At 44.0% G+C, this 13,964-nt stretch overlaps 1 protein-coding gene across 1 annotated transcript; it reads right to left on the bottom strand.

Moving 5' to 3' along the window:
- Positions 1-9,417: 9,417 nt before the first annotated feature.
- On the bottom strand, positions 9,418-10,281 carry LOC122638941. Its single transcript, XM_043831793.1, has one exon. It carries the CDS (start codon positions 10,279-10,281, stop codon positions 9,418-9,420), a length of 864 nt encoding a protein of 287 aa, XP_043687728.1.
- Positions 10,282-13,964: the final 3,683 nt, after the last annotated feature.

Below are 13,964 nucleotides of genomic sequence, written 5' to 3'. Positions count from 1 at the left end.
AGCTATTGTTTCCATGGGTATCCCTTCATTGAGGTTTATCTCCCCAGTGTCAATGGGATCGTTCTCCAAGTTCCCCATCTCTTGAAGTCCATGATGATCGGCTCTCTGACGAGAGGTCTCTGGTGGTGGTGTCTCGTTGCTCTCCCTAGGAGCATTGGTAGAGGGAACGACCTTCTTACGTGGTGCCATTGAGTACTTGAGGTAGCGAGCTAGTGAAAACGTTGGCTAGCATCGTTCCCATAAACAACACCAATCTATTGCTTCAGAAAATCGCCGATGGGTCTTTCGAGTGCCGCAACCTACAAAAGAATACCAGTGACAAAGGAGAACCGATGTGGTTTTGGCCTAGGACTCTCCGATGCCTAAGTTAGATTTCTCTTAGCAACAGATGAATTACTAGAATCCAAGATGGATAATGCGGTTGAATACCTGAGTATTTATAGTTGAATGTGACAGTGTGGAGAGTCCCGATTGGTGATGAGTGTTCTACACAGAGTAGGTCATCATGTAGCAGAGTCATATTTGGAAGTGCTTCCTTGTGAGACGTAGAGTCTTAGTAGGGAAGAGGTTCCCCATTAGATAAGCGTGTTCTTCACCTGTTGGGCAACGGCCCTTGATGTTTGAGTTCGACTAGCATTATATATCTTTGGGATAACGTCCCTCTGGTACATGCCCATGCTCCGACCTTCTAGTGATAAGATGGCGTGGACCTTGGTGGTGACGTTATTATTGGACCTTGTCGGCTGGCATGGAGGACTTGGTCCCTAGATGACTTTTTGGGTCTATTCCTCTTGGATTACCGAATGGATTTTGACATAGCTCGCCCTGGTCTGGCTTCTTCTTCGTGTTAGGACATGTGGCGTCTCTGGATTGGCTCGTGTATTTTTGGTTTATCAAGTAGGACTTTACTTGCAGCCGGTGGTGGTCGCCGGAGTAGAAAGTGGGCATCTCGCCGGAGCAGTAGGTCATTGTGGCAATTATGCCCTAGTGAGGGTAATGTACATTACATTCTTCAATTTTAGATCCATTAGCATTTAACATGTGATATTAACGGCAGGACTTAAATATGGATTAGTTTGAAAAGCAGGGGGTACACATGGAATTATCAAGAGGTGCATGTGGAGTTATCAAAATAGCAGGGGTGCATGTGGGATTTTTGGACGACTTAAGGGGTGTATGCGTATTTAACCCTTATATATCCGGATCATTTGCAATTTGATTCACCTTGGCTTTCTCCCTAGCATCATGGATAACTGCATATAGGACATAAAATTCATGGCCTGAGTTAGCAGCAATCTTTGTGGTAACTCCATTAATTCCTAAAAGTGGTTATGATTATCAGCAAAAAACTGTGTGGGGGTTCAAATGAAAGAACTAAACTCAGATGTGCACCTCTGTCCATTTTTTTCCCAGCCTCCCAGTCTCCCTACCACCCCTGTAATATTTTAATGGACTTCTAAAAAAAAATTCCTTTCTTTTCCCTGTTATTAACGGCTATACCATCGCCTGGTGGCAAGTGATATCTATACTCAGAAATGATACTCAAACCATGAAGTGAGATATTATAAGAGCTTTCTTATACAGCTAAACCTGATATACTTCTCTGCTTGTAGTTTTACCACAATGTCTGTCCAAATACATTTAGAAAGATGTAAGCTGAATTAAGTAGTTGCTCCACTGACCAAAATGGAACTAATAAGAATTGAATCTCTTTAACCCATTTTTCCAGCGTGCTTTAAAAATGTTTACAGTCCCAAAGTTATCCTCCTATAAGAACATCACAATTCAGATGTACACTGAGTTCATATCCTATCATGAGAGATTCTAATGCTGAAATTATTAACTGACACCAGACAAAGTAATGGATCAAAGGACGGAAACTATAACATTTATTTTTGTATGGCCAAAAGAATAGAAATATATTGCTGCTCACACCATTAATTACAAGAATGTCTGTCCAAGAAGCAAGTGCATCCATTCTTCTGTTAGGGAGAATGTTTTTACTGATTCAGTTTTTAAAGTCACTCAACTGACAATATGCATTCCATGACCGTGGCTAAGTGGAGAGTTGGAGTTTCCATAGTAGTTGACATTAGAGTTGAGGTTGGTGTTAAGCCTCAGAAAAGGGTAGTAGTGATTGACATCACTAGGATAGACACAACTGCTCAACGAAAGGGTAGCGATGAGAATACAAGAGAAACGGATACCACTCCGCTTACTCTTCGGATCCCATGGATCATCACAGCTAAGCTTGCGGGAACCTGGAAGAGGAGGTGTCCATCTCGAAGATATGGAGGTTGTAGAAACCGCAGGCGTGCTGGTAGGGCGTCGAGGCTTCACTGTAGATGCATGGAACTCAGCATATGATTGATGAGCAGCCAATATCACAACCCCTGGAGCGATAGCCATTGCTGTGAAGAGAAAATCATTCCACGCACACCAAATATGCCAACAAATAAAGGAACATAGGGAACGAGCCTCCTTCCTTGCCGCTCTACCCATTGTGAGATATGATGACCACCTTGCAATCCATTGAGATAGACTCACCCCTACAGGAACTCGTTGGGGAAGGTTGCAACCAAACCAAACGACATGAGCATATGGGCAATGGAGGAGGATATGTTCGGGTCTCTCCTCCCCAGAACCACTTCTCAAACACTCCATGTCCACAGAAAGTTTTCTACGGTTTAGTGCAGATGCTGAACCAATGCCATCTCCAACTGCCCTCCATAAAATTTTTTTTATTTTTGTAAAGAATCAGTAGTGGATATGTTATTTTCATTTTCTAATCATTCGTTACTAAGAATGTGGTAGGCACTCTTAACCAAGAAAGCACCATTCTTAGAATCGCCCAAAACCAGGAGATCTTCTTAAGGGAACATGCTAAGTGGAAGTTTGAGGATGGCTTCCTTATCTTCCTGATGGAATTAACGGTCCAGAATATCCCTTCTCCAACATCTATTATTGTCATCAATAAGTTCAGCATCCAAAATCAACGAACATGGAGAAATAGGTGGATGTTTTACCTTGAAACCAGGTAAGGTAGGAATCCATCTATCAGTCCAGATTTTGACCTTCTCACCTGTACCAATGTGCCATAGTAGTCCCAACTCCAATACCCTCCGTCCTTCCATAATGCTTCTCCACGCCCAAGAGGGATTGGATCCCATATTAGCCTCAAGAAACTCTTTCCTTGGAAAATAAATCGCCTTAATAAACTGTGCCCACATAGAGGTCGGCTCACTCCATAGTCTCCACGCCACCTTCGATAAGAGGGCCTTATTGTGTAAAGACGGATCTCTAAAGCCTAAACCACCCTTTTCTTTCGATTGGCACAATCGCAGCCAAGTTACCCAGTGAATTTTCTTCTTCTTTGATCCATCACCCCAAAAGAAATCTGTTGCTGCTCTGCGTAAGCCCTCTTGGTGAGAGACTAGTAGTTTAAAATGTGAGCCAACATAGTTTACGAGAGAGAAAGCAACAGATTTGAGCATTGTTTCCTTGCCTGCAAAGAATAAGAGTTGATTTTTCCAGCTACTAAAACACTTCCCTACCTACCCGAAATCTCCTTAAACAAAGAGGAATTGGACACCCCAAATTCAATGGGAAGCCCTAAGTTTATGGTAGGGCTCTTCCCATAAAGAATTTTTAAAATATGGGAAAACCACCTTAGGAAACTGATACGTCATAAAAACTACCAGCCAATAGGAGGCTGATACGTGTACTAGGGATGAGGTGAGGTCATGTAGGACGAGCGCGGGCTACCCCTGTCCAGGGGAGCGAGGTCAAGCACATATGCGAGGCCCCAAAGACCGTTGGTGCAAGGTCGGGCACGCTCGAGCAACGAGAGATCATCAAACCAAGCCATCCAAAAGGTACGACCAGATCGAGGCCATAACCACCCTACATCGGGGACGAGGACGACCTATATGGGACGACCCAGACACCACACTTTATTGAGAAAGAGCACGATCACCGGATGGGCCTCGATGGCCCGAGATTGTCGGTCATACGCCACCTAATAAGGCGTAATAGGATTAGGGGGTTAACCTTATCCCTAAAATCACTCCTGAATTATCTCACTCAATGCCGCAGACTCTCCTTTCCTAATAGGGCATGTCTCTGCCCCCAGAGTTTCATTCATCGCCTATAAATAGCTGGGTAAATTCCTTCCATGATCATCTGAACTCTACTGTTCTTATCTATTGCTAAGAGTACTGACTTAAGCATCGAAGTGGCTAAACCGGCTCGGCCCGACCTCTTGCTAATTCCATATTTGCAGGAACAGCTCGCTCCAACACCAGTTCTTGACACAATAGATTGGCACTGTCTGTGGGAACAATAGTTACAAGTCTTTCAAAGCTCTAAACCACACAAGAGCCATGACCGGTGAACGAAATGTTGTTTCCACCAACCTAGATGTTCCCCAGCAGGAGGGAAATCTAGTAGGCCGCTATGCAACGAAAAACAGCCATGACGGAGGACAAGCTGGGAAACAAACTGCCTGCTAGGCAGCGGTGGCAGCGGTAAGGCGCAGGCCACCAGCAACTGCAATAGCGGTGGCAGGATCCCTGCCACCCACCATGGTCGCGATAGCAGCAATCGAACCAAGTGTAACCCTGGAAGGCACTCGAGGCACCCAAGGTACGGGATCTCTCCCTCCTCCGCTACCACTGCCGGAGGGATTTATCCCAGTAAGCTTAGGCCTCGATGCGCCAGCCACGGTTGGCAAGTCAATGACCTACATCAGCAGGTGCTCCAGCAGAATGCCCTCTTCGGGGATATGGTCAGGGAGTTGCAGGCGGCAAGGACAGCCAATCCAATGCCCATTGCAGCACGCGCACCATCCCCACCTCTAGGTCACCTAGGGCAAGTGCGAGAAGAAGAATGTCACACCCCAAACCACCCCCTAGGAGGATTGGGTAGGTGACCCGAATTGCATAACGGCAATCCTCCAAATCCCACTGATCTAAAAGCAGTGCTTACAATCATGGAACCATAACCATCTCTTTACCACAGGCAAGATCAGAGTGCAGCAGAAAAACTACAGTTCAATAATAAAAGGAAGCATAGCGATATGGGGAAACAGTGATAACATATACATATAAAAGTTTTACATTTCCCATCAACCCACACACAAAGAAAACAAGGAAGCAAAACTGATAAGTACAGTACTACATACAAAGACATGTACAGGGCGAGCATACTCAACCCCAAAAAGGAAAAAAAGAAAAACTACAACAACCAAGTCAGAACGGGGATAACTCCGAATAACCCAAAAGGAGTTCCCAAGTCAATAAGCTGTCACGAACACACTTCAATGGTCTTCATCAACAACCACCGAAAATGTACATAGGATCGGTATGACCTCCGTCGAGGTCCATACCAACATCATCATAACAACCAAAAGTCTCCTCCTCGAAATGATCCGCCATGCCACAGCAGCATCCACCTGCAAAATCATCTAAGAAAAACATTGCATAACAGAGTGTGAGCCCCACTAAGCTCATGAGCAAATAACATCAATCATGTATGCGCATGGAATCACAATTCACAATTCATATGGTCCTACATGATATGCAAGTCAAGTTTAATTATTAGCCACCGAGCAATACAACTAAGTCAGGTCTGTGCTACTACAATCCCCAATACATGTATCCCTGGTGCGGGCTTCTAACCCCTTCCCGCTATACACCAATTGAGTTGTCGAAGAGGACCAGTCAACTCCCGCATTCGTTCACCAAGGTCAGCCCGACCAGCCCTCTGTGATTAACCTGTGGGATAATCCATTTCTTTCTTTCTTTTCTTTTCTTTTCTGGCTTAAAGCCTATATGCACCATTCCGATGTTCTATACATTCATCCACCATTCCAGTGTTCTATTCATTTCTTTTTCTCTTTTCTCTTTTTTTGATGGTCGCCCCCACAGCCATCCAACACCTTAACCCCTATTGGCAAGGGTGCGTAGCATGGGTGATGAAGCTCTAGCCCCATGTCTATATGGCATCATATGAGTCAGGTGGTGTCAACCGCATCCCATACTACGGGCTACCATGAGCCTCATTTCCAAGCCGACTATGGCATCTAATCTAACATTCATAATCATCATAGAAGAATTCATAGTGTTGATCAACAGACAGTCATTATGTAGTGATTTAAGTAATTGAACAGAAGTAAATAACACAGTAATTATATTCAATTCTTATTAGCCGGCATCAGATCATGATTACATTTACTCATATGATAGAATTATTCACTCACTTGCACTTGGCTCTAGGTATTTAGTCACAATCTCAGTTCTAGCAGTTGTCTGGTCGTTGACCTCGAGCACGGAATCCGGTCCTAGATGTAAATCAAAAGTTGTTAAGTTATCAATCTGTCACTGGAAGTCCTAGGGTTACCCTAAACTTACTGGGTTGACCCGGTGTTTAGTTGGTTACACTTGGAATCACTAGGCCTTGCACTGGGCCTTAGGTCATGTCTCGGTACATCAACCAGTGCCAGTGCCTCAAAGGGTAGAATAGGCATTTCAATGGTAGTTCCTGACCCTAGGTTAGAATATGTTTACAGTGCTGTCCACGGCTTGTCTGTGCTGTAGGACCAAGCACAGAAGGGCTTCCTTTCCCTGCGGGGCCCACTAGGATTCCAAAACATTTCCATATAATGACAGATGTGGGGAAGGGCTTTTTGGTAATTTTCCAGCCTTCCCACAGTGTCCAGGGGTCAAAGGGTGAGATTCCCCAAGTCTGTCCATCAATCCAGCCAATTTCCCTTCACTTGGCGTTGGCTCTGGGCGATGTCTGCATCGCCCAGAGGCTGCAAATCGATGCTGGGCTGAGTTACCAAGGCTAGGCTTTTCAGGCTAGGCTTATACTTGATCCTCTGCATGTTTGGGGGATCAGGTAGCCCCTGAGATGGCCTACCCAATGGTCCAATTGGATCATCCATCAGATCCACCATCAGGCTGTCAGAGCTGCCTAAGCAGTCCAGATGAATAGTACCATAGGGTTTTGGCCAGGCTTAGGAGCTGGTTTCAGCCACATGCAGCATTGGAAATGCATGAATAATAAGGGTTCAGGGCTGCAACTATCTAGGGTTTGTTCTCTGCAGCCCTAGCTTGTACCCCCAATTCCAATCCATAGAGCTACAGGGTACCTGGGTAGTGCAGCTGTGCACAACCAGGTTTCGGCCATAAGAACAGCATAACTAAATGCTCAACAACAACAACAACCATAACCTTATCCCAACTAAATGGGGTCGGCTACATGGATCCGAAGAGGCTATGATAGTAAAAGAAATAAGAGAAGTAAAAAGAAGTACAAGAAGTAAAAGAGAGAAGAATAGAAAATAAGTAAAAGGAAAAAAAAAGGTCAAAACAGCATCCCAGGAACATTCCCCTATGAGGGGTCGGCTACACGGGTCTCAGTCCCCCAAACAACTCTATCTACGGTCATACTAGGATTGAGCCCTACCGCATACATATCCTTTCTTACCACTTCTCCAATAGTCATCTTAGGCCTGCCCCTACCTCTTTTAGCTCCATCAAACTAAATCTGGTCACTCTTCCTTACCGGTGCATCCATAGGTCTCCGTTGGATATGACCATACCACCTCAAGCAGCTCTCACGAAGCTTGTCCTGGATTGGTGTAACTCCCACTTTGTTTCTAATACAATCATTCCTTACTCTATCTCTCCTGGTCTTGCCACACATCCTCCTCAACATCCTCATCTCTGCTACACTCATCTTATCTATATTACTCTTCCTAATTGCCCAACATTCTGCTCCATAAGTCATGGCTGGTCTTATAACTGTCCTATAGAATTTTTCTTTAAGCTTAACAGGCATGCGTTTGTCACATAACACTCCCGATGCACCTCTCCACTTCATCCATCCTACTTTAATTCTGTGAGAAACATCATCCTCTATATCACCCTCTTTGTTAATGGTTGACCCCAAGTATCTAAAGCATTCACTTTGTGGTAGCGTTCGCTACTCAAGTTTCACCACTTCATCACCTCTTCTGGTTTGACTGCAGTTACACATCAAATACTCTATCTTTGTTCTGCTTACCTTAAAGCCTCGCGATTCCAAGTTTGATCTCCATAACTCTAGCTTTGTATTAATCCCTTCCACTGTCTCATCCATCAAAATAATATCATCATCAAAAAGCATACACCAAGGGACCTCATCTTGAATGTGCCTGGTTAAATCATCCATTATGAGTGCAAACAAATAGGGGCTTAGAGCTGATCCTTGATGTAACCCAATTGTTATAGGGAATTCACTACTTCGGCCCTCTGCAGTTTTGACACTCGTCACCACGCCCTCATACATGTCCTGGATTATGTCCACATAGTTACTTGAGCTCCTTCTCTTCTCTAGGACATGCCAAATGAGCTCTCTAGGGACTCTATCATAGGCCTTTTCTAAGTCAATAAAGATCATATGGAGGTTCCTTTTGTAAGCTCTAAATATTTTCATAAGTCTCCTTAAAAGGTAAATAGCTTCTGTCGTGAATCTCCCTGGCATAAAATCAAATTGGTTCTCCGATATAATAGTTTCTCTTCTTAAGTGAACTTCAATGATTTTTTCCCAAAGTTTCGTGGTATGACTCATTAGTTTTGTGCCCCTATAGTTATTGAAGTTCTGGATATCACCTTTATTCATATAAATTGAGACTACAATGCTTCTCCTCTACTCATCTGGTATTTTCTTTGTACTCAAAATCTTGTTAAACAACTTGGTTAGCCAAGATATCCCTCGTGCTCCTAAGCTCTTCCACACTTCAATTGGGATCTCATCCGATCCCGGTGATTTCCCAACCTTCATCTTCTGCAGGGCCTCTTTAACTTCAGCCTCACCAACTCGTTGTAGATGTTCATGACGTGTATTGGCTTCAAGACTATTCCTCTCCACTTTTAAATCCATCTTATCGGTCAAGATAGCTCCATTAAGTAGGTTGTAAAAATATTCACCCCATCTTTTCATAATGTCCTCATCTCGTATTAATACTCGACCTTCCTCACTCTTAATGCATCTAACATGATCCAAATCTCTGCTCTTCCTTTCTCTTACTTTGGCTATCCGATAAATTGTATTTTCCCCTTCCTTTGTATTAAGTTTTTTATAGAGGTCATCATATTTTTTCACTCTTACTTTCCCGACAGTTTTTTGAGCTTCTTTTTTGGCTACATAATATCTCATCTTATCATCTGCCTCGTTAGTCCTTTGCCAAGTCTTAATATGAGCTTTCTTAGTCTTAATGGCTGCTTGAACTTCGTCATCCCACCACCAAGTCTCTTTAGGGGACACACACATACCTTTTGAAATCCCCAGGACTTCTTTAGCAACCTTCTTAATACAAGTCATCATCTCAGTCCACATCTCATTGGTATCTCCCTCAGAATCCCACTTTCCTTATAGAGCTACTTTATCGAAAAATGACTCTAAGAGAACTCCTTGGAATCGCCCCCATCTTATCTTAGGGCAAACTTGTTTTGCTTTCTTACGTTTTCCCGTACTGAGGTACATATCTAAGACCATCAGTCTACGTTGGGCGGTTAAGCTCTCTCCTGGTATAATCTTACAATCCTTACATAAAGGTCTGTCAAACCTTCTTGTTAGGAAAAAATCTATTTGGCTTGCATGGTGCCCACTCTTGTAGGTAATTAAATGTTCATCTCTCTTTTTAAAAAAGGTATTTGTAATGCACAGGTCAAACGCTATCGCAAAGTCTAACACTGATATCCCCTCTTCATTCCTCTCTCCAACTCCGTATCCTCCGTGAACCTCTTCAAAGCCTCTATGATCCCTGCCCACATGTCCGTTAAGATCCCCTCCAATAATAATTTTATCTCCCGAACCAAAACCCTGTACTAATCCATCCATGTGCTCCCAGAATTGTATTTTAACACTCTCATCCAAACCTGCTTGGGGTGCGTATGCTCTAGCAATGTTGATAACCTCATTGTCTAGCACCAGCTTGATAGATATGATCCTATCCCCTAATCTTTTAACATCTACTACTTCGTTCTTAAGGTCTTTGTCAACAACTATGCCCACTCCACCTCTCCCACTTTCATCTCCCAAGTACCATAGTTTGAAATCATCTAATGCCTTCGCTTTGTGACCCTTCCATCTAGTTTCTTGAATGCATGCCACATTAATTCTTCTTCTTCGCATAGCATCAATCAACTCCATACTCTTACCGGTCAAAGATCCGATGTTCGAGGATGCAAATCTAATCCTACGCTTATGAACATGATTAGTACTTGAAGACATGATATAAAACAAGACAAGGAATAATCAAAAGATAGTAGGATCCATGTAAAAGGGATTGGCTGTATAGAATATAGTGTCGGCTGCCTACCTGACGCACTAGTATAAGATAACTACTATATAATATAATAGTATAATTTAAAAATAAATATGATTTATAGGGTAAAATTTTAAATCCGAGCAAAGTGAAGATAAGCACGACATAAGCCCAAGAAAATAAAAAAAACAAATATGAGGGGTAAGCAATAATCAACAATCAGGGTGGGGATTTAGAAGCAACAATGGAAAGAATAGTATATGGCAACAATGTAAAAACAATGTTTAATAAAATAGGTAATAGAACAGGGTAATAGAACCAATAAACAGTAAACAATAGCCAAGATGTTAGACTAATATAAAGCACATTAATGGAATTAGAGGCAACAATAGAAAGAATATTATATAGCAACAATGTAAAAACAATGTACAACAGAATATATAATAGAATAGGGTAATAGTATAAGCCACAATGTAATAAGACAATATAAATCAGAGCAAGGTAATATATAGCAAAATAGGGTAAAGTAACAAAGACCCTTCACAGCTGTAACAGGGCCAACATGTATCAGAGTTCGCTACCCAGTATAGAGTAGAAAATGTTTTACCAGGTTTGCCGAAAAGGCAAGCCACAATTTAAATTTTGGACTAAACACTATAGCGTAGTAGTGTACTGTAGCGAATTCAGAGGAAATCGTGGGTCGAGAAAAACGCTGTCGATATAGCTAGTGGCTGAGAGAAGAAATCAGGGCTTGGGAGGAACACTGTGGAAATTGAGAAATCAAGAAATCACGTTTAAGTGAGTGGTGGAGGAGATCTGGGCAAACCCTAGCTAGTTTGGGCTGCCCAGGAAGCATAAACACAGAAATGAGAGAGGAAAATAGAAACAGCAGGCAAATAGGGTGTTCTTATACCTGCACAGAGCCAGGGAGGGCTCGGTTTCCAGCCTAGATAGGTGGTGGCAACAGCCCTTCTTCTTCCTCCCTTCCTCCTTCTTCTTCTCCTTCTTCTTTTTCTCCTTTCTTTCCTCTCTTCTCTCCCACGGATTTCAGGTTTACTAAGGGTTCTAAATTAGCTCAGACCCCTCCTATTTATAGACTTAGCCCTCATTGAGGCCTATTTGTCTGTGGAGGCCTCTTTCAAAAATCAGTTTTTAAACTGATTCTGATTGATTCTGGGCACACTAGTGGGGTCCACAGTGAACTGAGGGCATGAGGTGGTCCCTCAAACTTCCCTCTATCAATGGAGGGTGCCCATATTCATATTGGTTGGTCCCCACAAATAAAATCCATTAAAATATTCAAAATCAGTCACTGGGCGGTCTCTGGGCCTTGCTGCATCGCCTAGAGAGTTCCAGCAAGCTGAAATTCAATGGGGCTTGCACAGGGTTTGACCCTAAGTTAGGGTATTGTCCCCACATGCCCACTAGGGGATTTTACACACTTTTTCAGAGGTGGGTCCCACCATTATAAGGAGGAGAGAGATTACCTGGGATCCAAGTCATACATCAGGCTGTGAGCTGCAAAATTACAGGGGTCTGCTATCCATCTTCTAACAGGTATATAAGGAAACCTGTTCAAGTATTCTCATTGATCTCATTGAGTGGTGTGATGCTCCATAGTGATCCTGGTTTCCTGGACAGGGGTTCTTGCCCTTAAGTCAAGAATCTAACCAGTCAAGAGCAAAGTTTGACAAAGAAAGAGCTCCTAGGGGTGTGGGGGCACAGAGAAACCGAAGTTGTGCCGGGTCATCCCATCCCTCTCCAGCGGTCGTTCGGACCGAACACCTACCTACTCAAGCCTGAGAGAACCAATCCCGTGTGATAGAGCCATTAGTCTCAATACCTAGAGAGACCCATAGCCATACCAAGCTGAGCCATACTAGACTCTCAGACTCACGTACCCTATGGGTCAGCCTCCCAAAATCGGTCAGTCAAGAAGATCGGCGGGGACTAAATGGACACAATGACCATGGCAGACCAGGCGCGAGCTAGGTCACAGAGAGCAAGCTTGATCGTAAGCTCAAGGAGATCAATGATAAACTAGAGGCCTTGGAAAAAGGGGCCACCCTAGAGGAGAATTTTAGACCCGGCCAATATCCCTTCACGGTCGAGATCATGAGACCAGAGCTTCCTCGGGGCTTCAAGCCGCCCATCTTTGAAGCTTATGACGAAAAGACCAACCCTAACAACCATATAAGCTACTTCAATGCAATGATGACAGTGTACAACGGGTCTGACGTCATGTCGTGTCGATCCTTCCCGACCTCCCTGAAGGGACCAGCAGCCTTCTGGTTCGCCAAGCTAAAACCCAACTCCATAAAGAGTTTCACAGAGCTGGTTAGGGCTTTTGTGAGCAGATTCCAAAGCAGCATCAAACAAAAGAAAACAACTAAAAACCTATTGGTAGTGTGGCAGTGACCTGACGAGTCCATACGGGACTACATCACTCACTTCAACAGGGAATCCCAAGAGATAAAGGACATTGATGACGGCATGGCTTTCAATGCCCTACACAATGGGGTCACCAACCATGACCTGGTCAAGTTGCTCGCCCTAGAACCGGTATCCACCATGGCATAGCTACTGGACCGATGCTATCAATATGCCAACATGTTTGACAACATGAAGGCTCAAAAGATAATTGACACCAAGGTATCTAAGGAGAAGAGGACAGGCAAGAAAGAAGAAAAGAAGGATAGCAAGAAACAGAAGTTGGATCGGTACCCGAACCTAGAACGAAGCCCCGATTACACGCCTCTGAACACCTCCAGAATGAACATAATGATGGAGGTCTATGATTGGGACCTTCTACAGTGGCCCAGACCAATGTTCTCGAAGCTTGAGGACAGGAACCAGAAGAAATACTATAAGTTCCATCAGGACGTCGGACACGACACAGAGGACTATCGATAATTGAAGAGAGAGATCGAGGATGTGATCCAAAAGGGGCACCTTCAACGATATGTCAAGGAAGACTGGGGAGACAACCCTTGGGGTCGGGGGGACAAATAGCGACCTCAGAAAGGAAGATCGGACCCAAAGTAGGGATGAGCGAGATCGCCAGGAGGATCATCAGGAAGATCGGAGAGAGAACTGTGGAACAAGAATCGAGGCAAACACCTCCAACACCCCAACTATCCTCACCATTCTAGGAGGACCTGGGCAGGAATCATCTAGAAAACCAAGGCCTAGGCACGGTTCATGGCAGTAGCTAAAGTACCAGAGAAGAAAGCGCGAACCGATCCAATCATCTCTTTCGAACGGGGATCTAGAAGGGTTAACCTGGCCACCCGACGACGCTGTCATGGTTTAGGCATTATAGTAAATAGACCAGTGCACTGTATATTAGTAGACACCAGGGCGTCAGTGGACATGCTATCCTACGATGCCTATATGTAGTTTGGGTTTGAGCCGGGGACGTTGAAACCAGAAATTGCATCTTTGTGCGGTTTCTTTGGAGCACCCGCCCCGATCAAGGGGTCGGTTGAACTTTTGATGACAGTGGGGATGACCCCATTCCAGAAAACTATAAAGGTAAACTTTATGGTGGTACAGGTCACGACAGCCTACAATGTCATATTGGGAAGACCAAGCCTGAACGAGCTGGGGACTATGGTCTCCATCAAGCACTTAAAGGTGAAGTTTGTCA

The sequence above is a fragment of the Telopea speciosissima genome, chromosome 9 (assembly GCF_018873765.1).
Source record: "Telopea speciosissima isolate NSW1024214 ecotype Mountain lineage chromosome 9, Tspe_v1, whole genome shotgun sequence".
NCBI classification, from domain to species: Eukaryota; Viridiplantae; Streptophyta; class Magnoliopsida; order Proteales; family Proteaceae; genus Telopea; species Telopea speciosissima.
This window is presented reverse-complemented; position numbering and strand designations above follow the sequence as displayed.